The sequence below is a fragment of the Neocloeon triangulifer genome, unplaced genomic scaffold, assembly GCF_031216515.1.
Source record: "Neocloeon triangulifer isolate White Clay Creek 2 clone unplaced genomic scaffold, ASM3121651v1 ptg000017l, whole genome shotgun sequence".
NCBI classification, from domain to species: Eukaryota; Metazoa; Arthropoda; class Insecta; order Ephemeroptera; family Baetidae; genus Neocloeon; species Neocloeon triangulifer.
The window spans coordinates 5,417,740-5,444,179 of NW_026775559.1; the positions used below are offsets into that span (position 1 = coordinate 5,417,740).

The 26,440-nt window shown below is 36.6% G+C and overlaps 7 protein-coding genes across 10 annotated transcripts; 5 read left to right on the forward strand and 2 right to left on the reverse strand.

The window, feature by feature from the left end:
• Positions 1–247: 247 nt before the first annotated feature.
• On the reverse strand, positions 248–4,971 carry LOC132202999 (N-alpha-acetyltransferase 25, NatB auxiliary subunit). Its single transcript, XM_059630407.1, has 16 exons — positions 4,901–4,971; positions 4,576–4,661; positions 4,376–4,514; positions 3,993–4,324; positions 3,779–3,936; positions 3,583–3,727; positions 3,392–3,530; positions 3,171–3,340; positions 2,947–3,110; positions 2,721–2,893; positions 2,493–2,662; positions 1,914–2,081; positions 1,377–1,847; positions 1,204–1,320; positions 1,039–1,149; positions 248–977 (listed from the first exon to the last, which is right to left on the reverse strand). The coding sequence occupies exons 1-16, from the start codon at positions 4,962–4,964 to the stop codon at positions 660–662; spliced, it is 2,925 nt and encodes a 974-aa protein (XP_059486390.1). The 5' UTR covers positions 4,965–4,971; the 3' UTR covers positions 248–659.
• Positions 4,972–5,782: 811 nt separating this feature from the next.
• On the reverse strand, positions 5,783–8,540 carry LOC132203786 (juxtaposed with another zinc finger protein 1). Its single transcript, XM_059631808.1, has 7 exons — positions 8,408–8,540; positions 8,151–8,298; positions 7,973–8,081; positions 7,675–7,863; positions 7,503–7,614; positions 7,312–7,440; positions 5,783–7,249 (listed from the first exon to the last, which is right to left on the reverse strand). Exons 2-7 carry the CDS (start codon positions 8,175–8,177, stop codon positions 6,970–6,972), a joined length of 846 nt encoding a protein of 281 aa, XP_059487791.1. The 5' UTR covers positions 8,178–8,298; positions 8,408–8,540; the 3' UTR covers positions 5,783–6,969.
• Positions 8,541–8,636: 96 nt separating this feature from the next.
• Positions 8,637–11,038, forward strand: LOC132203788 (ATP synthase lipid-binding protein, mitochondrial). Its single transcript, XM_059631810.1, has 5 exons — positions 8,637–8,752; positions 9,422–9,518; positions 9,574–9,675; positions 9,730–9,832; positions 10,305–11,038. Exons 2-5 carry the CDS (start codon positions 9,474–9,476, stop codon positions 10,466–10,468), a joined length of 414 nt encoding a protein of 137 aa, XP_059487793.1. The 5' UTR covers positions 8,637–8,752; positions 9,422–9,473; the 3' UTR covers positions 10,469–11,038.
• Positions 11,039–11,626: 588 nt separating this feature from the next.
• LOC132203787 (large ribosomal subunit protein eL15) lies at positions 11,627–13,395 on the forward strand. Its single transcript, XM_059631809.1, has 5 exons — positions 11,627–11,742; positions 12,210–12,400; positions 12,511–12,647; positions 12,857–12,967; positions 13,147–13,395. The coding sequence occupies exons 2-5, from the start codon at positions 12,229–12,231 to the stop codon at positions 13,339–13,341; spliced, it is 615 nt and encodes a 204-aa protein (XP_059487792.1). The 5' UTR covers positions 11,627–11,742; positions 12,210–12,228; the 3' UTR covers positions 13,342–13,395.
• Positions 13,396–13,518: 123 nt separating this feature from the next.
• On the forward strand, positions 13,519–14,948 carry LOC132203785 (leucine zipper transcription factor-like protein 1). The gene is made up of 7 exons (XM_059631807.1): positions 13,519–13,562; positions 13,613–13,737; positions 13,800–13,994; positions 14,057–14,231; positions 14,285–14,374; positions 14,444–14,614; positions 14,679–14,948. The coding sequence occupies exons 1-7, from the start codon at positions 13,560–13,562 to the stop codon at positions 14,847–14,849; spliced, it is 930 nt and encodes a 309-aa protein (XP_059487790.1). The 5' UTR covers positions 13,519–13,559; the 3' UTR covers positions 14,850–14,948.
• A 440-nt stretch (positions 14,949–15,388) lies between these two features.
• LOC132203187 (transmembrane and ubiquitin-like domain-containing protein 1) lies at positions 15,389–17,353 on the forward strand. Of its 2 annotated transcripts, none has more exons than XM_059630770.1 (6): positions 15,389–15,573; positions 15,867–16,040; positions 16,115–16,210; positions 16,267–16,433; positions 16,503–16,631; positions 16,737–17,352. In XM_059630770.1, exons 2-6 carry the CDS (start codon positions 15,888–15,890, stop codon positions 17,173–17,175), a joined length of 984 nt encoding a protein of 327 aa, XP_059486753.1. In that variant the 5' UTR covers positions 15,389–15,573; positions 15,867–15,887; the 3' UTR covers positions 17,176–17,352. The 2 variants fall into 2 exon arrangements, with proteins under 2 accessions (XP_059486753.1, XP_059486754.1); XM_059630771.1 differs by lacking the exon at positions 15,389–15,573 and adding an exon at positions 15,651–15,792 and having other exon boundaries at positions 16,737–17,353.
• Positions 17,354–17,619: 266 nt separating this feature from the next.
• On the forward strand, positions 17,620–26,116 carry LOC132203802 (activin receptor type-2A). Of its 3 annotated transcripts, none has more exons than XM_059631879.1 (11): positions 17,620–17,897; positions 18,284–18,474; positions 18,531–18,712; positions 18,764–18,923; positions 19,100–19,236; positions 19,354–19,377; positions 19,762–19,974; positions 20,031–20,522; positions 21,211–21,342; positions 21,399–21,609; positions 21,667–26,116. In XM_059631879.1, exons 2-10 carry the CDS (start codon positions 18,435–18,437, stop codon positions 21,603–21,605), a joined length of 1,587 nt encoding a protein of 528 aa, XP_059487862.1. In that variant the 5' UTR covers positions 17,620–17,897; positions 18,284–18,434; the 3' UTR covers positions 21,606–21,609; positions 21,667–26,116. The 3 variants fall into 3 exon arrangements, with proteins under 3 accessions (XP_059487862.1, XP_059487863.1, XP_059487864.1); XM_059631880.1 differs by having other exon boundaries at positions 19,357–19,377; XM_059631881.1 differs by lacking the exon at positions 19,354–19,377 and having other exon boundaries at positions 17,621–17,897.
• Positions 26,117–26,440: the final 324 nt, after the last annotated feature.

Here is a 26,440-nt window from a genome sequence, read left to right on the forward strand (position 1 = left end):
AGATAATACATAGGCCGAGAGCAACAATCTCTAATTAAATTAGATCCATGGTTGAAGCAAATTATGCTATGCTCAAAATTAGTTTTATTGAAACAAATATTACCATACTCTTTTATATAGCTCCGGGTGTGTTGTTTTTTACCTTAATAATTTATGCGAATTTATGCATGCAATTTATATTATTATGATTATTATATGCTTTGAAAATGCAGACAAAGGGGAAAATGTAAAAACAATCAATAGAATGTACATTTTATTCCAAACGTTTATTGCTTTTTTTTCTAGGTGGAAAATGAATGAAAACTTGTTCTTTACTCATTAGGTATGATATTGAATTTCTTTAACCTCACAAAAATATTTTACTTTATGAAGCGTAATATCCATGAAATAAAGCATGCTATTAAGAAGTTAACAATTTTAAAAAAAGAAATAACCTGTAAATAATTTTTTTGTGGTAAAGGAAATTAGGAATGGTGAATGGTACTAAACTTTGTTGTTTTATAACGGTTTTTAAAACAGTCCTATCTGAAGAGAGGAAAAATAATGACCAAGGCACAATATTAGCTGATTTTAACAATCAAAAAAGGCAAACTAAATAGTCACCCAAAAAGCATAGTTAGAAAAAAATTGCGCTTATTAAAGTATTCGATCATACAAAACTATGAAGTGAAAAGTGCAAAATGTTTGCACTTGTGGGAAAGCAAGTTTTGCAGTTCTTTGGCTGATGACATGTAACTGTGTCTCAGCTTGGCCACTACTGCCACAACCATCTCATCTCGTCTCCTATTTTTGTCGTCGGTAACTTGCTTGTGCTCTGGGTTACCCTCAGGATCCTCAAGGGACCATTTGCACAAATGATCCGAAACCTCTTCTATAAGAGCAACTCTCGTCTCCCATCGTCCAATGCTGTCTAGCATTTTGTTGCAGCAGTCACGAAGATGCTTAGCCAATTCTGACAGTCCCTGAAGTATCTTTGGCTAGATTAATTTTCATTTTAATTAAATTTCATAAACATCTCAGTTGCCAAATTTGATTTACCTGTGCTTGGTCAGAGACTTCTTTCTTCTTTTTGCCCTTCTTTCCCGGCATAGTTGACGGTTGGGTGAGATTTTTGTACACTCCACAGAAAAGAGCCATAAAGCTCAAGGTCTTAAAAAAACAAGATAATAATTAAAACAAACTCCTCAATAACAAAATTAATACCTCATAGCAATTTGTTGCAGCCTCCAAAGCATTTCTTCTGGTGAGCAGACTATCATCATTTTGAAGCAGCTCTTCTGCCTCTGTACACACCAGAGAGGTTTCTTCTGCAAGTTGAGTCTGTAAAGAGAAGTTGAACGTTCATAACTGAAATAAGCCAATATCCGACTGTTAACCATTAATTTCGCAGCCTTGCTATCATCACTTTGAGCATCTCTTCTTAATTCTGACAACTGATAGGCCAGTTGAAGTGCCAGTACAAACGAAGAGAGGTTTCTTGTGCTTGGAATAGCGTCTGCTCTAGACCTGATGGGGTAGTTTAGTTCTGTTCCTGAATAAGGAGCTGGAGGCAAAGTGAAGACGGAGAGTTCGCTAATGAGCTTAGGCAGTATATCATCATTGTTGCCGTTGGCAGATTCAGTAGATGGCGGTTTCAAAAGGTCAAAGGCAGCAGCAAGGCAACGAAGCTGATTTCGACGAAGTTTGATCACCGCAACTTCCCTTACAAATGTCTGTTCAACCTGCTCCTGAGACAACTGCTTCCTCTTTGGATCAAAGGAGATGAGAACATCCAAATCACGGTTGTCTTGTAACTTTTCCCAGTCTATGTTATCGTCACTTGGTGATACGTCCATTCGAAACACCGCCTGTTACACAAATTTAATTTATATACGAAAATTCAATGATATTTTCTTTGCGTCAATTTATTTTACCTCTACAGCTTGTTCATGATTTGCTGGCATCAGAAGTTCACTCAGCATTCTTTCAATACTACATCTTATGTAGTGGTGGGAGTGGTGCAGTCTGTCTCGAAATTCAACGAATTCAGAAATTTTCAGAAATGACCCATATTTATATGAATAGGTCAGATGGTCCAAGCTCTGTGACAAAAACAATTTTTTTTTTTTTACAAATTCTTTCCCAAAACTGGGATCCATTGCGGAGCTTTCATTTCATTTGTATTCAAGGTAAAATGTATGAATTAAGAAAAAAAATGGAAGTAAAAAGTACAGAATAGTTCTGGGGTTGCACGTCAGGGAAATGGAGGCTACAAAAAGAGCTTCTTCCTCACCGCCAAGAAAATGTGCGCCGACCCCATGGGGCCCCATCTTAAGGATGGACTTCAAAAAAGGTACTTCATACCAGTCTTACAAAAAAAAAAAAAAATGGCACCTGCTTCAACGCCCATTGCATCCCCAAAACTATCCTTCCCCATTTATTTCTTAATTCACCACTTTTGATTATATTTATATTTTTTTTTTAAGTGTATAAGGCATAGACAGGACACATACATCTTTGTGATTAGCAGTGAAGAATTTCAGGGCAGCTTCACAGTGAGCTGAAGCTAAGTAGAGAAGACCCGTGGAAGAGAGAGTGGCACAGTGCAACCAGCCTAGAGAATCCAGCTGCATGTGTTTGATGTCAATTATTTCAAAAATTGACTGTGATGCACTTCCTCCGCCTGTTTAGTATGAGAAATTTTTAAGGAATTAATAGATAAAATATGAAAGTTTACTCACCAACGAGTGTGTAAATTCGAAGTAATAATAACTTGAAATGGAAATTAGATGGACTAAGGCTCAGTGCATGTTCTAATATTGCTGCAGCTTCCACGAGTTTGTCCTCTTGATTCTTGTCAAAGCTTATTTCTTGCAAAATGTGACACGCAATCAATGCGTAGGCATCATGGACACTACCAAGAAAAATTCATTGAATAGACTTAATGATAAAGTTAATAGTAATTACGGAAAATCAGTGGGGTTGACATCTTTTTCTAGAGATGCTCCATGATCATATCGTCGGAGTAAGTCTTTGACTAGACTGATTTTTCTGTCGCTGCTGAGATTCTCTTGAAGACCAAGAGAGCGTTCTATTTTGATCAAATTTATGTGCCTCTGCATTTCAAATATCTGATTGAAATTTGTAAACAAAATGTTAAGACAGTAGGATTGAAATATAAAAAAGCATACATCAACAGGGAGTTCATTTTCACCGAGATCATGAGAAAGAAACAATTTCTGCAACAGTCCACTGGCTTTTTCACTAGGTACTAAGGGCAAGTAAAGCCGCAAGTCACTGAAACAGCAAGGCTTCAATCCAAATGGCACAAAATAGTCATTGATCAGTTCCACAATGTCTCCTAAGAAAAGGGGTTACATTCTTTTAGAGACTTCTATTATTAAAATCATACCTAATAGCTCTTCAGGTTTCATCTCTTTATTTGACATGAGCCTGTAAAGTTCTAATTTGGCCAAGAATGGCGCTCTGAAGTGCTTTTTGCCCCTGGTTTTGTTAGCTTCGCTAAGCATGTCTAAGAATTCCGCAATTTCCTGCAAGGCTTGGAAATGCAACAGATATTTTCAAATTTAAAAATATTCAAACCTTTGCACTGACATCAGGGATATGCCATAGTTTTTCAGATTTTTCCCGCACCAATTCCTCTTCACTTGATCTCTCACTTGGTGTATTGTTCCACAGTTTGACAGACGTCTTAAAATACTCTTGGTAATAATTCCACCGATCTTGACTGTTTAAGATTAATCAATAGTAAATTAGAAAACCATTATAAAAGCTATACTCTTCTCTGAGAAGTTGTTTGTAAAGCAAATGAGCCTCCTTCCAGCAGTTAATGCGTGCCAATAGAGCTGCTTTCTTGGTGTGAATTAAGCCCAGATTTGACACCAGCTTTTCGCCTAAAGGTCCGTTTAACACTTCCAAGGCCTCCTTAATCTTATCCTGGAATATGAATATTTATATACGTATTCAAAGTAATATGGAAGGAAAATTCCAACCTGCATCTCCAATATCATAAGGTAAAGTTGCACTTCTTGCTCAGCCTCGACCTTGCCCTGCTCAACCATTTTAACGACCATCCTCTCTGCCAAGGGTAGTACCACAGATCGAGCCATATTCTCTGGAACTTCCCTGGTTTGCATCACAACTGACATGACACCCCAAAAATAATATGGGTTTTTGCTTCGGATCTTGTAAAGGGCCATAGCCGTTTGCTGCTGCTTTTTAAAATCCCCCACACGAACATAGGCCATGAACAAGTGGGACAGCAAATCTTCACTTAATGGCTCCTTTTGAACAGCATTGGCGTAAATACTGCATATCTTGTGAACTAGAAACAATGAATTATTTATAATTATTTTTCCAATTTTTTCCCTCTTACATTCATGCATTTCTCGATAGGCAATTGTCATTGCTTGTAGAGTTGGCTCGTCAACAGGAACTTCGGAGCGTACAGACTCCAGAATTGAGTCACAGACATCAGTTTTTCCAACCCTCAACAAAGCAAGTGCCCGCAGAACCTAGCATAAAATAATTCATTTGGTTAGTTAAATTTAAAAGTAGATTCGAAAGAACAAATACTTTGGCGCACAAAAAGTCAGGTTGTTTCTTGAGCACTTTGTCAGCTTCCTGGATGGCTTTTTTGTAGTTCCCATTATCGAGCCAATCTGAATCATTTTTAATTTTATTAAACATTCAGAAAACATGACGTTCACGGCACCAATAATTAAAAATTTGTAAATAATAATGAATTAATGAATTTGTTTGCTTTTGGAACCGGCGTAAACACAGAGCAATTTTCCAGGCGGCAATAGGTTTTAGCTAAGCGGAAAATTTTGTATTCGATATGTTAATAAATAAATTTTTTTATTGCCAGAAATGATTAAAAAATAATTCCTCTATTTACCATAAATCGGCCGCAATCTTCGCTCCGCGACAACAGAATCCACATGGCTCCTGTTCGCAGCCATTTTTCTGAGCTTCGAAGATTGGTGAGAAGGGGGCAGCATATTTTTAATTTGAAAAATTGCCGCCAATACATCATATGCTATAAGAAAACGTACCAAACATACATTGCGCTGGCAAAGTGTACTGATTTTACTTTACCAATTCAAAGCTCGTAAGTAAACGGCGGATGATCGTTGTTTCTTCTATAAAAAAGCAAAAATTCTTCTTCTATTTATTTAAATTTGAATGCTGGTTGAATGTAATAATTTATGTATTACATTATTTTTCAATAAATAGTAGGCATTGTGTAATTGTATTATATAAAACGATATAAAATTCATAAATAATATTATTTTGAAAATACTGAAATTATATATTTTTATTTTCTAGTTCAATATTTTTATTTTATTTTATTTTTTTTACCAATGGCAAGTCAAATATTCAACATTATGTTTCAATTTTGTTGAATTTTTCAACAGCAAACATTCTATATCTTCAAAATATTTGTCGGTGCCTTGAATTCCTAAAATAAAAACATCCTTTCTTTATGCTATAAAAAGAAGGAACACAGTAATTATATAATATTATGCAGTTATATTTCAATATAATTTTCTCCGTACTATGCATGTTCATTTGAAATAACTAGATAGGCAGTCTTGCGCAAATTTTTCAGCCAGAGCAGTGAGCTTTGTAAATTAAGCTTGCTTCTATTATGTTTTATACAGATAACAGCACAATAATATTAAGTAAAATTGCCGTTACGTTTTTTTTGTAACATAATTGTTACATACAAATATAAATAATTAATTAATTCAAATCATTCAAATGTGTATTCAGTATGCACATCTAATTTACATAACCTTTAAGTGTCATTTTACATATTCATGCATATGGGTAGCTATGTTTTTATAACTCCAAATTGCTCCAAATATTGAATAACTTATTTTTCAAATCTTGAACCTTTGGATTATGAACACACTGCTTTTTTTAAGCCAAGACAATTTTAACTATTTTATAATGCTGTAACTTCATAAGAATAGTTGATTCTGCATTATTTAATCACATTCAACAGACTAGACCACTATGAGAGTGATTTCTTTTTCAGGAGAACACACTTCTTCTTTGTTGTCGACTGACTATGTTTTCTGCAGCCAAAGTTTGCTACTTGCTAATTAGCACGCTTGTGTGCAGCTTAGAATCAGCTATGCTTGTTTTAATTTATAAATGCTAATAACGTGACTACAGGTACGTAAAACAGAGCAAGTTGTGATAAATGAATCGAAATGAATTGCTCTAATCATTTTTCTTGACTACGCTTTTTATATGGAAGGGAAATGCAGTGTAGATTATAGGTGCCAATTGCATAGTTCTTAACTTTTTGTAGCCTTTCTAATCATCAAAAATTGGGGATTTTTAAACTATCGAGTTTAAATCCCTTTAGCCGCTGTTTTAAGAATTTGAGCACACACATAATAATATTGCAAAGTAATACATCAGTTCAGCAAAATTATGCTCATATGCTTCATTTATATTCCTCAACAAAGAAATATAAGCAGTAAATTATTTACTGTATTTTTTTAATTTTTTTTTTAGGGCAAGTTTGGCCATAACATTTCAACAATTTCCCGGCTGCTTTTTATGTGACCAGAGAGCGTGCATATAGAGAACAAAAGCCAAGACCCTGTTTATGGTTTGTAATACGATTTTAGCTTTCAGGCATAGCACCTTCTGCTTTGTAGAGCTAACAATAATCATTTTTGTTTTCTCCTAACTAGCATTATCTCCAGTGAATGGCACATTGTTTCTTGTATAATATTGTTGCATTTTCCTTTTCGAGATTTAAACCCTTTTAACATTCGACATGAGTCGCTCTAAGAAATCCGACTACATTTTACTATTCACTTTTCTTCTAAACTACACCTCAACTACCATGATTGTAATTCTCCTCCTTGAGAGAGTTGATAGCAGCTGTTTTGCATTTTTGGTACTTTGCTGCTATGCAACTTCACTTAGCTGGTGGAAGACGGACTATTGTGTGCTTTTTTGAGTGATTGGCGTCAAAGTTAGAGTCGTTGAACTCTGCGAGGACTGATGGTTGGGCGTGATTATTCCTAGTTGCACCACATTGCCCTGTCTCCCTTTGGCTACCAGAGTAAAGCTTTGGTCGAGCACAGCCAGACTTGAAGTGCGTACTGGCAATGTCTTCACGCCATCAGGTGATGCTTGGTGAGCAACCTGTGTGTGCGTTTTAAGGCCAACAACTGTGCGATACTTTTTCCCACAAGGACAACGATGCGCTTTACGGATCCTAAAAATGTCAGACAAAAGAGCAAGAATCTCACAAATTTCAATAGAATAGAAGATTCTCACTTTCCAGAATCCTTCTTGTGTCCATTTTTAGCGTGGTACTTGATGCCGTTAACATTCTTATACCTCTTTTTGCATCCAGGCACAGGACAGACAAAAGGCCTATCCTCGCCAACATTATTGGACGCACTCCTAAAATAATAAGAGGTAAATAGTTAAAATAAAAAATTATGCTTTCATTGTGTATTCATTACTTGCTGCCTTCTTTCAAAATAAATTCTGAACTAAACTCCTCTGGTGTGGTCCACGAGTCATCACTATCTTCACCACTTTCAGAGGCAGCTTCGTCTTCATCCAGGTCACTTTCTGTCAGTTTAAAATGGATTTCTTGATATGGACACAGCGAAATTCAATTTTTTTTTTTACCTGAGGGACTTTTTGGGTTTACTGGAGTGTTGAGAGAAGTGGTTATTGTTTTTGATGGTGTTCGCGGCGGACTTGCTGTCCTGGGATATTCTTTTCGGGCCGCATCGGAGTAGAAACGAAGGATATAGCTCAAAGGGAGGCATGTTGGCTGCTGCTGTTCTTTTTGCTCAATAGCCCTGGGATCATAATCTATAATAACAGAACAATGTAAAAAAATTAAATAAATTTAATAAAAAAAAATTAAGAAAAAAAATTTCGCTCAGTAATGTATTTACAAAATTATCTAACATTAACATACCAATGTGTTTCTCTTCTATATGAAGAATCAATTCCCCAAGGTGACTAAAACTTCGCCCGCATCCATTGAATTTACAAGTATTTAACAAAAACACAGCCATAATTTGTATCTAAAAAACAGAATAAAAAATTAATATCGTTCAATGATTGACTCCGCAGAGAGCAACCAATTTCTGTACCTTCTTGTGGGCAATTTTCATTGACATGCCTCCCTTTCGTTCATGTTTCGTCCCTGCCCTTGGCTGGGCTGGTCGGCTCCTTTGGTCGGCTGGTGCTCGTGCTCGCAGATGTTCGTTCGTTCAACGCCCAACGCCCCGTCGGAAGCACCTAGCGCCAGCGGTAGAATTTTAGACCAAAATTTGATCGATGGAAATATATTTTTGACCCAAATTCTAAAATTTTCAAGATAAGAACGTAACATGTAACATGAATTTACCTAAAATTTCAAAACTTATAAGATCACCAACACTAAACTTTGAATTAATTCACCTGTGACCTTTCAAAGGAAGAAAATGTTTACGAAAGGCAAAGGGTCAAACTTTTCAATTTCGCGCCAACAAAGAGGATAGTGCCTTCCGCTTCTCATTTGTACTCCGCTCGAATTTCGATAGAAAGCGATTTTGCCATTGGAGGACTCTCTGCGGAGTCATCCAGTGAGAGGTGGAGAACTTCTGGCAAAAAATTCCCCTTCATAGGCGTTTGCTGATTGGCTGAAACCCAGCGGAATCAACCATTCACCTCGTCCCCTTTGCCAGTTCTTGTTCTTCTGCTCTGTTCTCTGGTGAGTACGGATCTTGCGTGAGTACCCGGCTTTATCTTAAAATTTCTCTGAAATTATGAACCATCGGCTTTCAAAACACAATCAGAATTTATCGTTTTTAACTAGCGTTAAAGTTTATGCTAAACATTTATCGCGGTTTTCCGTAGTTTTTTCTCGATTGAAGATCGCAGGTCGGCTATCCAACTTTTTTCACAAAATACGGCCATTTTAAGGTCGCCGGAAAATAAAACCATTGTTCCGCATTAAATCAATGAAATTTCGGTCCGTTTCAACTAATTTTCTCAAATAAGTTACGTGAAGAACGTGTTCGTTCACTTGTTTGGATATCAGTACTCGTTTTTCATAATCTAATTGGCCGGCGAAGATTTTCCATTTAAATCTTTGTATTGCACTCAGCAGCTGGGCTTATGGAAATTACGTCACGAGAACGTTTTGTCTGTTAATTTAGTCTTTTTGTGTCAGTTTTCTGCATCTTCTTAAAAATTAATATTGAAGATCCGCTGAAAATGGGTGCAATATTTATTTTTCTCCTTCTTGCTAATGTTCCCTATGTAATTTAAACATACATATGAACATACATAAATCAATCAATTATAATACATAACGTTATCTTGCCGGTTTTGGCAACTGAAATTGGAAAAAAATTTGACTCCATTTTTGTATGTTAAGACAGGTCAAGAGCTAGTCTCAGCCCTCCAGAAGCCCCCCAAGAATATACAAAATGTACGCTGCTGCAAGATTCATCACCCCAGCTGCCCGCTCTGCGGTAAGATTATATCAAATCTTTGTGTGTCCGGTTAAAATATACAAATTGTTTTCAGCTGGTATCCACCTCTAAGACCTACCTGAGGCCACTCAGCAGTGCCGTGATCACCAGCACGCCTGCCCAGAGCCAGCAAAGCACCTCCACATCTCTTGCTCTGGCAAGTTTTGTCTTTCTAGTTCAAATATTTTTTATCTAACCAAGTAAACTGCAGCTCCCAGCGCGCAGTTTCCAGACCTCTGCTGTCTCAAGGGACATTGATTCCGCCGCCAAGTTCATTGGTGCTGGTGCCGCCACCGTTGGAGTCGCTGGATCAGGTGATTACCACCAATTATATCTTAATTGTGCATTAGACTCCTACCCTATGATGACCTTGTGCGAGTTGGGCACACAAATGCAAGCTTGCAATTAGGGGCAAATGCTGACCTCTCAAGGTCGGTTACCCCTGGGAAGGTCTGAGTGATGGCCAGTCATAATGTTCGAGAAGGACATCCCTTTAAAAGGGAGCGGGGGACTAGAAAACTACTGGTTGGGGGTCTATGTCTGGGATCCCGGGGGTGCTTAGCTCTTGGTGGAGGCGCAGCCCTTGCAGCCAGATGAAAACTCCCGTGGCCAGCCGTTTTAGTTCAATGTGCGAGGCGGTCGAGAGGCCGTAACCCAATTCAGACTACTCTGCGTTTGTGTGCCCCTCAATTCTGAGGGTCTTTAATTTGTCTAGAATTAAGAAAATTTATTATGAAAAAACTTTCTAAAAGAACATAATTTAATTCTTTTCATTTATGTTAACAGGAGCTGGTATTGGAACAGTGTTCGGTTCCCTCATCATTGGCTATGCCAGGAACCCCTCCCTCAAGCAGCAGCTTTTCTCTTACGCCATTTTGGGCTTCGCCTTGTCTGAAGCCATGGGCCTGTTCTGTTTGATGATGGCCTTCCTGTTGCTCTTTGCCTTCTAAACAGGGCATTTTGAAAAGAGCCTTTTATTTACCAGGACGGGTGCTCGGCAACTGCGCTCCTGGTCTGGTTTTTAATCTGCTCTTACTATTAATTAATGTTAGTCAAAAAATGAGATGGAAAAAGAACGGTCAACGACACCTCATTTTTGATTATAAAAATATGTGGGGGCTGGAGGAAGTGAGATAAACGAAAAACGATTTTGAACGGTCAATTCAGGTCTTCCTCGTTTGGGGGGGCTGAGCGAGGTCGTAAGTTTTCTGAGCATGCACAAACCTCAATCCAGTGAGCTGCTCTGAAAAGTGAAACTTGAATTGATTTATTTTGTCAGCGGAACATCTCGCCCGACTATTATTATAATCTTCACAATATAGACACAAAGAAACAGAAATGTTAAATTTATTTCAAAAAAAAAAATCCTACATCGTGTAAAGTACCAGCATAGACTGTCATTTAATATTTTCGTTCATTAAAATATGATTGATTGTTAGCGAAACCAGTCTCGTTTTATTGCAGCGCTCGGGTTATGACACTGTACACAATAAAGATGGTCACATCTTGTTAATTTTCAACCTTGTTATTTTTGCTATGTTTTTAACCATCGCCTTTGTAAAAAATTAATTCCTGTTAAAATTAAATATAAACAAGAATGCTGGTAGTTGAAAAAGCATCCTGAATGTATTAGTTCAAGCTAGAAATTAAAAATGTATTTTGTAGAATTCAAATGAGGCTTTTGGTTTATTTAAACAATATTCACGGAAGCAAGGAGCGCAGAAGACTATCCATCAGCAACCATTTTTTTTTCTTTTGTGTGAGAAAATGAAGCTAAACATTTTTTTCTACTGTTGCGGGTGGCTAAATTATTTATTATTTAACCGGTTAGGATATGCGGCTTTAAATCTGCAATGAAATATAATTTAATTTGCTTAAAAATGTTATTTTTACACTCCATAATATAAAACGTTGGTAAGAGGCACTTGATTGCCTTTAACTCGTAAACTAAATTTATATTTATTACCTGGCCTGCAATTTTCGGGGATTAATATGTTGTGCTTCCTTTTCCTTTTTTAAGAAAACATGAGCTGGTTCTCTAGAAAGGAATACTTCCTTGATATTCTCATTCAAAAAGCAGTAATTTTCAACATAAATTATTAATTTTTTCAGTTTTGAGATATTCTTCAAATTTGCCGCCATCACCTCTCCCCTCTTATTATGAGGCACGCCCACAGCCCTCCCCTACTTTTATTCTTCTGTAGGATTCTATTCGCCCGGCTTGGTACGTGTTTATCCAAAATTATTTAATTTTTATCTCAAATATTCTGGTCCATCATTGCTTATTTTCATCAAAGATCTGTTGAGTTTCTAAAAAGTACTTTCATATTTTCGTTTAAGATCAATAAACACGATGGATGCGGGCTATACCGGCTATAAAACGTCTTCCGAATGTACAATGTTTATGCCGATTGTCACTCTGCATGTGTTGTCCTGCATGGCCACATAGTCGCTTGCTCACGAGGGAATTTCATTTCTTTAACTTAGCGACTTATTTTAAATACTCATGATCTTCATATTTCATTAAACGAGGAATACGTATCTGAAAATATTGACATAAATTCATTGGTCGCACATAAAAAATAATTATGTACATAAACACTTCTCATACTACGTAATCGCCAGAAAAAAGCAACCTTCCGTCTTTCAAACCCTCGCAATTAAATAAATCAAAATTTCTTGCAATTTCAGGTTTCTCAAAACTTAAGCCATGGGGGCGTACAAATATATGCAAGAGTTGTCCCGCAAGAAGCAGAGCGATGTTATGCGCTTCTTGCTCCGCATTAGGTGTTGGCAGTATCGTCAGCTCACAAAAATGCACCGTGCACCCCGACCAACCCGCCCTGACAAGGCCCGTAGATTGGGTTACAAGGCCAAGCAAGGTAATGTACATAATTATTTGAAACAAAAATATTTTAATAAAAATTGTGCATATCTGCGGCCTTTTTAGTTATAATTGGCATATTCTGAATATTTATTTCTTGCTTTCCAGGTTTTGTCATCTTCAGAATTCGCATCCGCCGTGGTGGACGCAAGCGCCCCGTTCCCAAGGGCTGCACCTATGGCAAGCCCAAGAGCCACGGCGTCAACCAGTTGAAGCCTACCCGTAACCTCCAGGCCATGGCTGAGGTAATTTATTTCTTAACGAGGCACTTTTCACCCAATTTATAATAATTGATCAGTCAAAATATTGAAATTTGACTGTCCAATAATTGGGCATATTAAATCATGCCAGCTAGGAAGCCTGAAAGGCCTTGTGCTGCTTGGGTGCTGACTGCTTGGCAACAGCTTCCATGAAATACAAGTTGAATGTCTATTTATGCTTATTCTTATTGCAGGAGCGTGTTGGACGCAGGTGTGGTGGTCTTAGAGTGCTGAACTCGTACTGGGTTGCTCAGGATTCCACTTACAAATATTTCGAGGTCATCTTGCTTGACCCCAGCCACAAGGTGCGAATTTTCATTTTGAAAAACTTCCATATCAATTTACTATGATGATATACCCTACCTCTGTCATGATATATCAATGAATGCAGAATCTTCCTTGGATGTCTGATAAACTAAATTTTATAAAATTTGACATGAAAATAGTGAACCAATTTTATAAGTCTACTTTTGTTTGCCTACAGGCCATCCGTAGGGATCCTAAAGTCAACTGGATTTGTGGAGCTGTGCACAAGCACAGAGAAATGCGAGGCAAGACAAGTGCTGGACGCAAGTCCAGAGGACTGGGCAAGGGACATCGTTACACTCAGACCATTGGAGGTTCAAGGCGCGCCTGCTGGCTGCGACGCAACTCGCTGCAGCTCCGTCGCAAGCGATAAACTTTTTATGTTGCGACTTCCAATTTTCATTAATAAATATCTGTAATGATTCAATTAATTGTTCACTTCTATTCATATTTAAAATCACGCTTGTTTTGTTGGTACCTAAACACTGTAGGTGCTTTTTATTGTGATCATTGGTTACCATAGTAACTCATATACTAGAAGCGTTTGAACTAAATTTGAAACAAATAGTTTGTGTTCAACTTTTAAAGAAAATGGTAAGCACCTGCTTATGTTTTTTTAAGCTCACTTAAAATTCTTTTTTAAGAGTGATCTAGGGTTAAACAGTCATCACACTGACGTCGTAGCCAATTACATGGCATTTACTAAATTGCAAAGGGTTCAGAATTTGCGGACTATAGATGGTCTTTTTCAAGACGTGTTTGATTCAAGGTGCTGATTATCAAATTAATTGTCTTTAATAAATTGATCTTAAACCATCTTGTAAACTTCAGACTGCTAGACAGCTCCTACACTGTTGACGAAGTACAGGATATTTTGTACAGTTTGAGGAAGTTGTTGAAGGGAGAGCTTGAATCTGGGTTGATGGATGTAAACCACATGAATGTCCTTTTACTTCAGCAGCTTTTCTCGCAGGCCGAAAACTGGCACCTGAGGCTTGAAATTAATTTATCAGAACTACAGAACAGGTTGCTAATGGAATTAATTACTTGCTGTTGAAGTTAATTTGAGGCTGATAAGTCATATACAGATCACTTTTGGAGGTGGTGAAAGAAATTGATCTAAATGGATTTATACCAAAGGAGAATCGATTGAAAAAGCTAGATGATCCAAATGATCCTATAGGTTTATTGCAACTTGAAATCAAAAGACTTGAGAAGGACTTGGCAAGATATGAAAAGGAAACTAAAAGTCTAAATCAACAAGTATGTTGGAAAAGTCAATTGTGGGGCCTTTTAGATAAAATTAAATTTGTCAGATCCAAAAAATGGAAAAAGAATTGGGTGCTAAGCAAAACGATGAAGGGCAACATGAGCTGATTGAGGAACTGCATGAAAAGATAGCAATTGTAGGCATATAATATTTATATAATTTTTTAGAATTTAATTAACATTTTGTTTTTTACTATCACATATAGTTTCAAAAAAAAGTTCAGGAGTTGGAGCAGAAATTAAAAGATGCCGAAAATAATATATCCATCAAAGATACTCAGAAAACTTCTGAGCCAACTTCTGATGATGATCATGAATTGAGAGCCACCAGAGAAAAACTAATTCAGACACAATGCCAATTAAAACTTGCAGAGCAGGTGAGTTTTCATAATAAGGTATGATTATGGTTGAATATAAAAATGTTTATGATTTTTCCCACAGGAGCTCGAAAGAAAATTCAAAGAGACGACTGCTTTCCTTAATATGAAAAAAATGCTAGACACTAAAAATGCACAGATTAAACTGTTGCGTAATCAATTGAAGGAAAATGAAGACGATTTTGAAGATGAAAACTCTGACTCGTCTATAAAAAATCATTCATGCAGTGATTGATTTTGGAAATTTTAAGCAAGGGAAATAAAAAGATATGAAAATATTTTATTTAAAATCACGAATTCTTGCTGCTTAAAATTCTTATAAACAAGTACTGCTTTTGCCATTGTAATGTAGCGTAAAAATATTAAAATTTATTATTATACGTGTGAAAAGAATAAAAAATTGAGGGAAAATTATGCTTTATGACTTCAAAAGAAATAAAATTATAATTTTACAATGATAATAAAAATGAATCTAAAAATGTCAAAAAACTGTAACATATATTTTGTACGAGCTTAAATTCACTGCTGCGGATTGGGGTCCTTTTAGATCTCAAATTAATGCCGGTTTTGTCCAACTGAACAATTCCTTTCTTTATGAAACAAATTTTTTTCAACAGTTTAATGTAAACGATGCGATGTGTACCAATTTGGACAAATAAACAAAACAATAATAAATTACTTTTGTAGATTCTAACCAGTCCAACAATATTGTTTCGCGCCCCAGGGACCAAAATTTACTTGACCGAGCGCGAGATGTCGCAGTGATCGAGGAAACCAAACATCTGATTTCTGACTGTTGGGGAGGAGGGCCAATTCAATAGAAAAGTATTTTTCAACCTTAATTTAATTTTAATTCGTGCTTCTACGATGTTGTGATCGACCCTGCAATTTCAAATCATTATCTTAAAATAGCATCGACCTCATATAATCGACGAGATTTTGTTAAAACCATTTGAAAGGTAAGTTTTTGCAAGAATGTTGGAACGTCGCGATCAGAAGGTTACCGCGATTACAAGTGCACAAACACTCTCATTGCGTCTTGCGTCATTAAATCAGTGTTTATTCAAGTTGACAGTCTAGAGCAAACATTCTATTAACGACCAATGGCATTGATTTCAAACTATTCGAGGAAATCCGCCTTTTTTAGCTTACCATTGTTGCTTAAATAACAGAATCTGGTATTTTTTTGTTGCATTATTTAGGTCGACATAAAATTAGCCCACCTAATACATAATTTCCATTTTCCTTACAGCGGTCGTGCTCGACAAAAGAGATGACTTTGGTTGAAGGTGTTGGAGATGAAGTGACACAATTCTTCATTGCCCTTCTTGTCGTTGGACTTGCCCTTATTGCGTGGTGGTCAACAAACATTTCGGAAACACCTTTGGTCAGGACTGTTCTAGTGCTTGAACGTAGGAGAGTTGAGGTATGCAAAGATTAGAATTAGAGTCATGTATTATGCACATTTACATTTAACTCTTAAAATAAAATAATTATTAGAGCACACCAGCAAGAAACGAACAACAAATCACTCGACCGCCAGACAGTTCCAATAATGCAGTAGAATTGCCAAACAATCCTGAAGTTGCTCAAGAGGTATTTTGTTAATTTTAAATTCTTTTATGGGCACTAAAAATAAATTAAAACTCAAGCCTGAAGTCGCCGACGAAGTAGCCAGCTCTACAATTTCGAACGATGAACCAAAAGAAGAAAATGAGATAACTGCAACTACAACTAGTAGTGAGAATACACCTCCAGCAGAACTTAGACGCCGAAGAGTTGAAGCTATTGAAAGTAAAACGATCGTCGTAGAACAAACGTATGTTATAATTTTTTTTTTCATAAAATAAATAAAAATACAATAATAAAATTTGGATATATATTATAGCCCAATCGATGCTATGGAAGTCGAAGAAGAAACTTCCGATGGAAGTATCAGGATAAGACTCAAGTACCTGAATGACGAACAAAAACTAGTGCAAGGCCGGCTAACAGAACCCCTTGGGGACTTCAAGAGGTAATATTTTTCAGAACACAAGTTGACAAACAGTCAAACACACAATTTTGGCTATGTTTTGATATTTACAATTACAAACTATTAAATTTATACTTTTTATTTAAGGAGACACTTTGATTTGGAATTGAGTGCCAACAAGTTGGTGCGACTCATCTTCAACGGTCAAGTTTTAGCTCGGGATACAGCATCCCTTGAGGAGCACGGCCTGTTTGACAACTGTGTTATCCATTGCTTAGTGCATCAGCCGAGGAATGTCACCAGCAACACAGCTGGCTCCACAGAAGGCAACACAGCCCCCAATAGAGAGGAGCAAAGAGAAGCAAATGAGAGCAATGGTGGTCACATGCTGGAAAGAAGGGAAATTGATTTGGGCACCCTCCTCTATGTCATTTTGCCAGTTTTGATAGGCTTGGCTTGGTACTTACGATATGTTTACTCGCAATACTTTACGAACACTGCCTCTGTGGCCTTGATTGGTCTGACTGGTTTGCTGGCAGTGTCATTTGTCGGCTACATGATGCCGGATCAGGAATTAATTCGATAGAGTGCAGGCATCAATATTTTACGATTGTGATTCCAGGCTATTTATTTTAATTCTATATTGTTAAATTATTCAAATGACTAACTGCTGATGTTCTTCTGTTATGATTTCAATCAGTGAGGAAAAAACCCACATAATATACTTGTAAGGTGTTTCAAAAGATACAAAATTGTTGTGTTTTATTTAAGATTTGTTCATACTGAATTATTTAAAAAAAAAAAGATTTATAACAAAATTGTTTATAAAAAAATAGTACTATAGTATAAGGATAACCAAAAGAAGGCAAATGCAAAAATTGTTGGATTTTAAAAATTATTGTAAAAAAATTTTTTGTTTCTTTTCTTTTATCTCAGGAGATAAAAAAAATCTCGTTTTGGGTACTTTTAACTGCGTGTTTCTATCGATTATGTTGGCAGTTCCATGAATGGGCCCGCCATGTTGATTTCCTTTTCTACAGCAAAAATAAAACTGGAGGAGGCCATATTGGGGACACTTCACAACACAAAGATTAAAATATTCACGTTTTCATATTGACATTTTCTAGTGTGTTATCGGTTTAAAAATGTAAATACAGTAGCCGGTGAGCAGCGGAAGTTTTATAGATCGTTTTTGTGGTGACTCAGACTCTAGTGCCGCTTTTTTACGGCGGATTTCTGATCAGCGAACAACGCAGCATTATCGAGCGTGTTCGACAGCCAAAACACGGCTTCCTGCAAGCCTAAAACGTAAGTTTCCAGTAGAAGGAACGCGTCGAGCATTTCCAACATGACCTCGATGTCGAAACGCAGTGGCCAATTATGCAATGCATTTGGTGTCACTCGCTAAAATTTCGCCGATCGCTTCAAAACAAACGCAGTGTGCATCCAATGCATTCCTTGTTTATTTTCCCTTGGCTAGGTCATGGTGTCGGATTGTCCAGTAAACAGCGATTTCCTGTGCGTATTGCGATTTACGATGCGCCACTTAATGAATTTATAATTATTGATTAAACACTTCCTCTTCTGTCATTCTTGTTTATTTTGCAGTCGATCTGGAATATCGGCGTCAACATGCTCAAGCATGAGAGAGCAATCCACACTGCCTGCAAACTAATTTTTCTTATTTGTTTCAGCCGATCCACCATGGTCTCAAGAGATCTATGCGGGAGCTATTCAAGACATCACGAGACCTAGGGCACTTCGAACTAAAATCGAAGTAAAACAACTTTTATGAGCCGTCAACCTGTGAATCTAGCTGTTGTCAGCGTGCCATATTAAGCAACCATGATTTGGAGGCCAATCATATTGTTTGTTGCATTCAATGGTAATTTCTAAAAATTTCTTTTTCGTTGCAAAATCGCTAATTTACATTTTACTCAGCAATTGCTTGCAATGGGATCAAAACGGAAGAGTGTGACTACTACAACAAAACTATGTGTGAGAAGACTGGTGAGTGCACAGGCACCATCAAGTGTGTAAACTCGTGGGGAGATGAACGGAACCACTGCTTCGTTCTGTGGAGCATCTCTGAAGTTGATGGATCCAACAAACTAGAGATGAAGGTTTGATTCTTTATTGAAAACTGCAACTCGATTTGACCTTCAACTCAATAGGGATGTTTCATTAAAAATCACGACTGTTATGACAAGTCCACATGTGTGGCTAGAGGAAAATCTGGAGACAAGGATCTGTATTTCTGCTGCTGCGAGGGTGACTTGTGTAATAAGGAGTTCATCTACACTCCTAGACCAACCAATGAACCAACAGTCTTAGGTAAATTTTGTTTAGTTTTGATTCAAAATCAAATATCACAATTTAAATAAAAAAATCAACCAAATTTTTTTCATTATTGTATAGTATTTGAGAGACCAACTCAATAGCCTAATAAGGTCACTGGTGCCAAAGGAAAAAAATATATTCAAGTTTATAATAATGCTTGCTTTTTGCAGCACCCCACGATGCTGCCTTGGAGAACCCTTCTTCGCAGATCATATTCTCGGTGGGACTGGGTGTAGTGATTGTTGCTCTAATTGTCTTGGGAGTTTTTGCAACTTACCGATGTCGAAAGATGAGGTCTTTCAACCAGGTAAAGTGTTTTATCTTCCAAAATTCACACTCACCATCTCATAAAGGCTTCTCTTTTCTCTTTCTTCTGTCAAACGATTTCTATTAGTTGAAAGTAATTATACGGTTTTATTTTCAGCAGCTCATTGAGAATGATATTCAGGTTATTACTTTTAAGTAATACTATAGACTTTGCGTCCCCATTTTTCTCTTATGATAATGTTTGGCAGCTTATGTATCAAATGCTTTAACTATTTTTCTGTAATATTCAACCCCCATTTTAAGACTTTTTCCCTTGTGGATGATATTGTGTGGAAAATGATATTGTCTCTATTAACCTTGGACTGCATTCAAAAAAGATTCTAGTTCTTTTACTTACCATGATGCCCAAGTAAAAATAACCTGATCGGATTCTAGCACTTCTTTTCCTTTACCTTTCACTTTCAAAGTGTGATCCTTGTAAATTATGTCATGCCAGTGTGTTAAAATCTCATAACTGGGCAATGATGTCAGCTGAAAATTAATTTTTGGAATCCAAACATTTCAGTTGCCAACACATGACCCGAACCCCATACCTCCATCTCCAGCCGCTGGTCTCCGACCGATTCAGTTGCTGGAAATCAAAGCAAGAGGACGCTTTGGAGCTGTCTGGAAGGCCCAATATAAGAGTGACGCAATTGTTGCTGTGAAGATTTTCCCCATCCAGGACAAACAAAGCTGGATCACCGAGCAGGAAATTTTCCAGCTGCCACATATGCAGGTTGGGATGCTTCTAACTTTCTAAAATTTGCAGAGGATTGATTTTAATTTTTACAGCATGACAACATCCTGAGCTTCATTGCAGCTGAAAAGCGGGGCGAAGGTCTGCAGGCCGAATTCTGGCTTATCACTGCTTACCACGAGCGAGGCTCGCTTTGCGAATTTCTCAAAGCTAATGTGGTGACATGGCCAGAGTTGTGCCGCATAGCCCAGAGCATGGCTAGGGGCCTGATGCACCTGCACGAGGAGATGGCTGCCAACAGTCAGCAGGGTCGCAAACCTGCAGTTGCCCACCGTGACTTCAAGTCAAAGAATGTGTTGCTAAAGAGGGATTTGACGGCATGCGTTGCTGATTTTGGACTTGCTCTGATCTTCCACCCTGGAAAACCCTGCGGCGATACCCACGGCCAGGTTGGCACCAGGCGATACATGGCTCCCGAGGTGCTGGAGGGCGCCATCAATTTTTCACGGGACGCGTTTTTGCGCATTGACATGTACGCTTGTGGCCTCGTCCTATGGGAACTTGTGTCTAGGTGCACTGCCCAAGATGTAAGTAAATTCTGAGTTGCACGATAAATTGTTGCACCACAAACTATTCCATGGCCGATTGACCTTACGTGAAATATCATGTGATATGCAATGTTATATTCCAAGGGGGGAAATGTGACAGGATAGGAGATGTGTATTTGGGATGGTTGAAGAGTTCAAAATCTATCAATAGAGTTAATATTTTTTTTTTTTATAAAATTGCCAACTTCCATTAAGCTCACCCTATCCAAGGAACGGCAACCCACATTTCACCACATTTGAGGGACTCCATCCCAAATAAGAGGTATCCGCCTATACGCAGCCTCTGGCTGCTATTAGAGACATGCTTGAAGTCACGCCTGTAGACAGAAGAAAATTGCTAAAAAAAAAAAAAATTGATTGTATCCTATATATGAATATTTTTCAGCATTTTATATGATATTTCACAAGAAATGTTTGATTATGTTGGAAATAGTTGGTTGAACGGCTGTAGAAGGTTGAACAATTTACCTATTTACAATCAATTTTTTATGATGTGCCATTTACTTATCTTATTTTCCGAATCTATTAACAAATTGTAATCAAAATAGAACCCCATCTGGGAAGTTGCGTTTGATTTTTAAGTTTTCTTATTTAATAGAAATTAAGGTTAAATATACAATAAAGCATGAGGCAAATAACTTATTCATTATAACTTGTTATGATCCAGGGACCGATACCAGAGCACATGCTGCCGTTCGAGGAAGAAGTCGGTCAACACCCATCACTTGAAGATATGCAAGACGCTGTTGTGCACAAGAAGAAGAGGCCAGCCATCAGGGACACTTGGAAGCAACACCCGGTAAATTTAAACAAAGCTAAAGCCCTTCATAATTCTCATTAATTTTGCCTTATTAGGGCCTGGTTGCATTGAGTGAAACGATGGAGGAATGCTGGGATCATGATGCAGAAGCCAGGCTTTCTGCTTCATGTGTCATGGAAAGGGTAGCTCAGCAGGCACCGCTGCTGCCACTGGGCAACAACAACTCTTGCTCGCTAGGAGGAAACCACATCCAGTCTCAACAGACCACCACTCTAATAGACTGCAAGGAATCTTCCATGTAGTGAGGTGAGCAGCCGTTTGCTGGCCCGTCGTGCCACTTTAAAACGGAAATTTGCCTCTCAGGTGATGGGAGGTCCATGGAGCTGCCATATTTGAAAGACGATTTCATGTAAAGTTCCGGCCCAACACAGGGTTTACTCTATTACTTTTATGTTGATTGTATTTGCAGGTAACAACAGTGACTCGGTTGCTTAGCTTTTTTTAAGTTTTTATTTTTGTATCCTCAGGTTTGTCCTTTAATGTGAAATTTTTGTTTGTTTTCATTTCTCATGATGAAAAGACAGACTTAGTTACTTACACTTAATTATGCACAAGATGTTGACTCTGTCCTTTATATTTTTGTGTCTAGTGAACCACTGAGAAAATAATCAATTGGGCTGCATGATTGCATACAGATTTCAAGTGTACCTAAGTAACTGTTAAGTAGTGTCATTTTCATTAGACGTCCTCAACATTGATTGATTTAACCTCCGATCCAATCTGACATCATGCTTTACTATGTAAAAATGAATGTAATCTGACAAGTATGATTTGAGATTGGAGTCATGTTATTTTAAAATTTTATCATTACTTTTTCACTGCCGCTAATTCACACTCTATAGTGTGAATGTCCTGCTCCAGATTCGCTACCACATTTTGGAATATATCATTTTAAAACTGATTTTCTCCTCTTAAATTTACGTTTCTTTTTTCCGATCTCTTTAGAAATCTGCCTCTCAAGAGAAAGGACATTTAATGTTTCACTGATAGAATTTTCATCAAAATCTATGGTGCTGGGTCTTGAACCTTTTTGTAATTGATTCACTTCATTGTTAAGTGGAAACAAATTTGCAGCTCCTGCAGCCTTCCCATTTAAAAGGAATGCTTTTTTGGAAAAATACATAAAACTATTTTCGAACGGAAACTAAAAAAGAGATTACCAATCCAATTTTGCAAAATGAATAATAACAGATTTGATGTTCCTACCGACCCCCCTTTTTAAATACCTCACCTTATCAAATGGTTTTTGGAATTGAGACTTTGCCAGAAAGTACCTCCAGTTTTAATCATACCATTAAAATCTAGTGTATGCAAGAGCAAAATTGTACACAAGCAACACACACTCGTTTACTAAAAATTACATGTACACAGATTATGAAAATGAAAAAAGCAGACAAAGCAAAGTCCCAAATCCACCGCAATTATTAAAAATTAAATAATTAATATATTTCATTCCGCCATACAGACTGCCTCATGTATATTTATTAATGATACTACCGTCTTTTTAATTTTTGACTTTTGAATTTGACAAAAGCACATTCACGCATACACACACAAACTTTAAGAATTGAGCTGCTATATTACAACATAATAATACTATACATGTGTTGGTTGACTCGGAGTAATGCCTATTGATTAATTGGCTGCTGCTTATGTAAATATTTTACCTCGTAGAGATTCGCTAAGTGTCATGCAATATGTATGTACTCATCTGAAGCACTAAGGAAACACAGCTTTTAAAAACAAAGCGCGCCGACGCTGACCAAGGGCTGAAAGTTGCTTATGGGGTGCCAAAAAGTTGTTTTTGCAGCTGTCGAGCACATTTTCGGTCCTTGCCAGCGCGCGTCGAGAATCACAGAAGCAACAAACGACAGAATGCTAAAAAAAGAAAGTCCCTCTCCCGATTTTGGCTTAATAACATTGCTCAATGGCTGTAATTTTTACAAAGAAATTTTTGTATCAAACAACTCAGCAAAAACTGAAATTTTATAACAGTGTACCTTGAATTACTGAATATTGTAATATAATATTATTTGGGCGCCAGCTGTTAAGAATGACCTGAATTTTTATGTAATTCCAACTTAACTACCTGTCTATACACCGAGAGTACTTATTTTTAGTGTACAGTTTTTACAGTTCAACGCACTACCTTTTATTATCAGTTGTGAGCACCGGTTTTAGCACATTTGAGTCAAAATTGGAATTAGAGGCACAACTCGTAGCAGGCAGCTCAAATTCAATTTAAGGCAGCTGTTGAATTGTTCACGAACAACCATCCACCTGAAGTAATTTAATTTAACTGACCTGCGTTTGTTTTGCACCACCCCTATCTAAGGTGACAAAGGCTCATTAGCCTGACAAACATTCTATAGCCAGTAAAAGCTCATATGATTTTTTCCTTTTCATTTCGCACACGATGCACCGGTTGAGTTTTTTTCCCAATCAAACGCAGGATTTGGTATCACCTGGAGAAGCCATCTGACAAAAAAAAAATACTTTTATGATTTGCATGTATAGTTTTTAAACAAATAACGCTACTGCTCGGTCAATTGGTCATCAAGTAAAATAAATAACTATTGTATAATATATGTGAAAATGGAAGCTTTAAATGCGTATAGTGCAAAATTTTAATGTGTTTCGTTGTGTTGTCCTTGCCGATGCATAATTGGCCATTCTCCATTGATAACTATGTAGACTGCAATTATATAGCGCATCCGGTGATACCAAACCTCATTAACAGAACAACTGTGTTTCCTTGAGATCTTGAAAAAAAAACATAAACGAGAAACATTGTCAATCTGATTGTGAGTGTTTTCAATGATATCCAGACATCCAGTAATATTGATTTGATGGCACTTTTTTTGAAATCATTTTGGAAAAAAATGCAAATGAAGACTGCATTTTGTACCCCATTATAAGATGTGGCCCTCTTTTTGCTAAACTTGAGGATTACAATTGTTGATGATAAAAGAAAACGTAACGAAGCTACAATGTATTCAGAAGTTCTTGACGCATAGACTTGAGTAGGAGAATTAACATGATATAAAAATACATCTCTTGTTAGAGGCCGAGCTTTTTCAAAAGTCACTTGTAAAAAAAACATGCAAATTGCAATTGGCCAACTTAGCTCTATCTGATCTCAAAATTATATGAAAAGTTTTGCAAGATTAATTTTGTAAATTATTGTTAAACAAACGTAATTATAACAACATCTCGTGCTCCAATCATTCACATCGTCACAAAATTTTGAAAAAGCTCCACAGAAAAGTGCTTTAAATTAGCCACAATCTCATACAGAAAATATGAAGAAACACACAATTACATTACAAAAGGAAAAAGAAAAGTGTAACGTTTAAAAATGCATGCGTAATGTGAACATTGTTAAGTGTAAATAATACCGGTAAAAAAAAAATTACAAGCTGATTACTACCCAAGGTACAAGAAAAGTGCGCCATTGATTGCTTGCGAAAAGGAAGAAGTGTTTTAAGTTGAAGGAAACTCACTTTTCCTGCGGCGCCGCGCTCTAACATAATAATGTAACATTAAAAATTTATAGAGTTTCATTGTTTTTTGTAATGACAAAGCTGTTGGCCGGAAACCAATGAGCCAATACGAATTTGTACCTTGTCTGAAATGGGATTCCATCACCTCTGTACACAAAAGAAACAAATTTTTTAAACATGACGAGGCAGCTAAACCCATCGCAAATAGCCCGATTTGTATGATGCATAACAATTGTAGTGATCAGCACTTTTTCAAAAATGCTTTTTTAAGAAACGAAAAAAATGTAACAAAGAAACTTTAAACTAATTTAAAATTATCTTCATGTAACAGTAAAAAGTCGGAAATACTAGTTTTGCCTACACAATTTCTAGTGTGAATGTGGATATTGCTAGTGTTGATTTGGAATTGAAAGAATCCGACTTATTTTATATTTCCTTGTTTGTTGATCACACAGTTGTGAATACAATTTTTTAACAAACAAACTTGCCCTATAGTTGAAAAGCAATTTTGAGAAGAAGAAAAAATGCCTTTTATGTTTGATATTAACCGTTGTTACGGAATTAAAGAAGTAAAAATTTAAAATCTACGCGTCGTAGAAAAAGCGCTAAATAATAATATATATTTTTATCTCGTTTTTATTTTATATCAAAATATTACGACGCGAATTATTTTTACTTCGATATTTTAATAATGTACCAAAAGTTAGGAAATTTGTCAAAAAAGTCGGCTGGCCCCTCGGATCGATTATTATCTAAAAGCTCTGCTAGAATATCGACTATTCTGCTTGCCAGACACACATTTTGCTATTCCGTTTGGTCCCATTTGAAAAACCAGTGTTTTTAAAAAAAAGACCAGATTCCGAGCGAACGGTCTTGAATACTGTTTTCCAATTTATCCTCAGAGATTTTAATGCATTTTTGTCTGCGCGATGCTAAGTTGAAGTTATCAAAAGTTTATCAACCCGTCATGATCCCCGCAAAATTATAATAGTAGTTGTGATTTATATAATATTAAAACTTTGAATCTTAAACAAAAACAAGCTATTTAATTGAAACGGGATCTGTTTTAGTGATTTGCAGCTTTGTTGTTGATGTACATTTTTATTTAAAGAGCTCTTATATATTGACTAAAATTAGATGATCCGCAACGTTTAACTAATTCAATGATGTGTATTCTGGGAAACATTGTTAAATATGCGCGTTTTAATTTACCTTCCTGTAAACTAATTAACATAAATAATATAAAATTATTTCAGTGTATCAAGGACATACAACATGACTCTTTTAAGTACTGTATTACATTATTATAATATAAAAAATATATTATCTGCACTATGTCTTGATGTATATAATTATTATACGACATTAGTCTTTATGATGATTTTCTGGATATTTTCATGAATGATAATAATAAATCGCTATAATTATATAGTCAACTAAATGTTTTATTCCAAACGTCTTTACAATTTCCAATCACATTAAATAATTTCATAATCATTAATCCAAATTTAAATTAATCATAATAAAACACTAACATTAAAAGGTGCAGGATAGAAGATTCTCATCTCAATTGA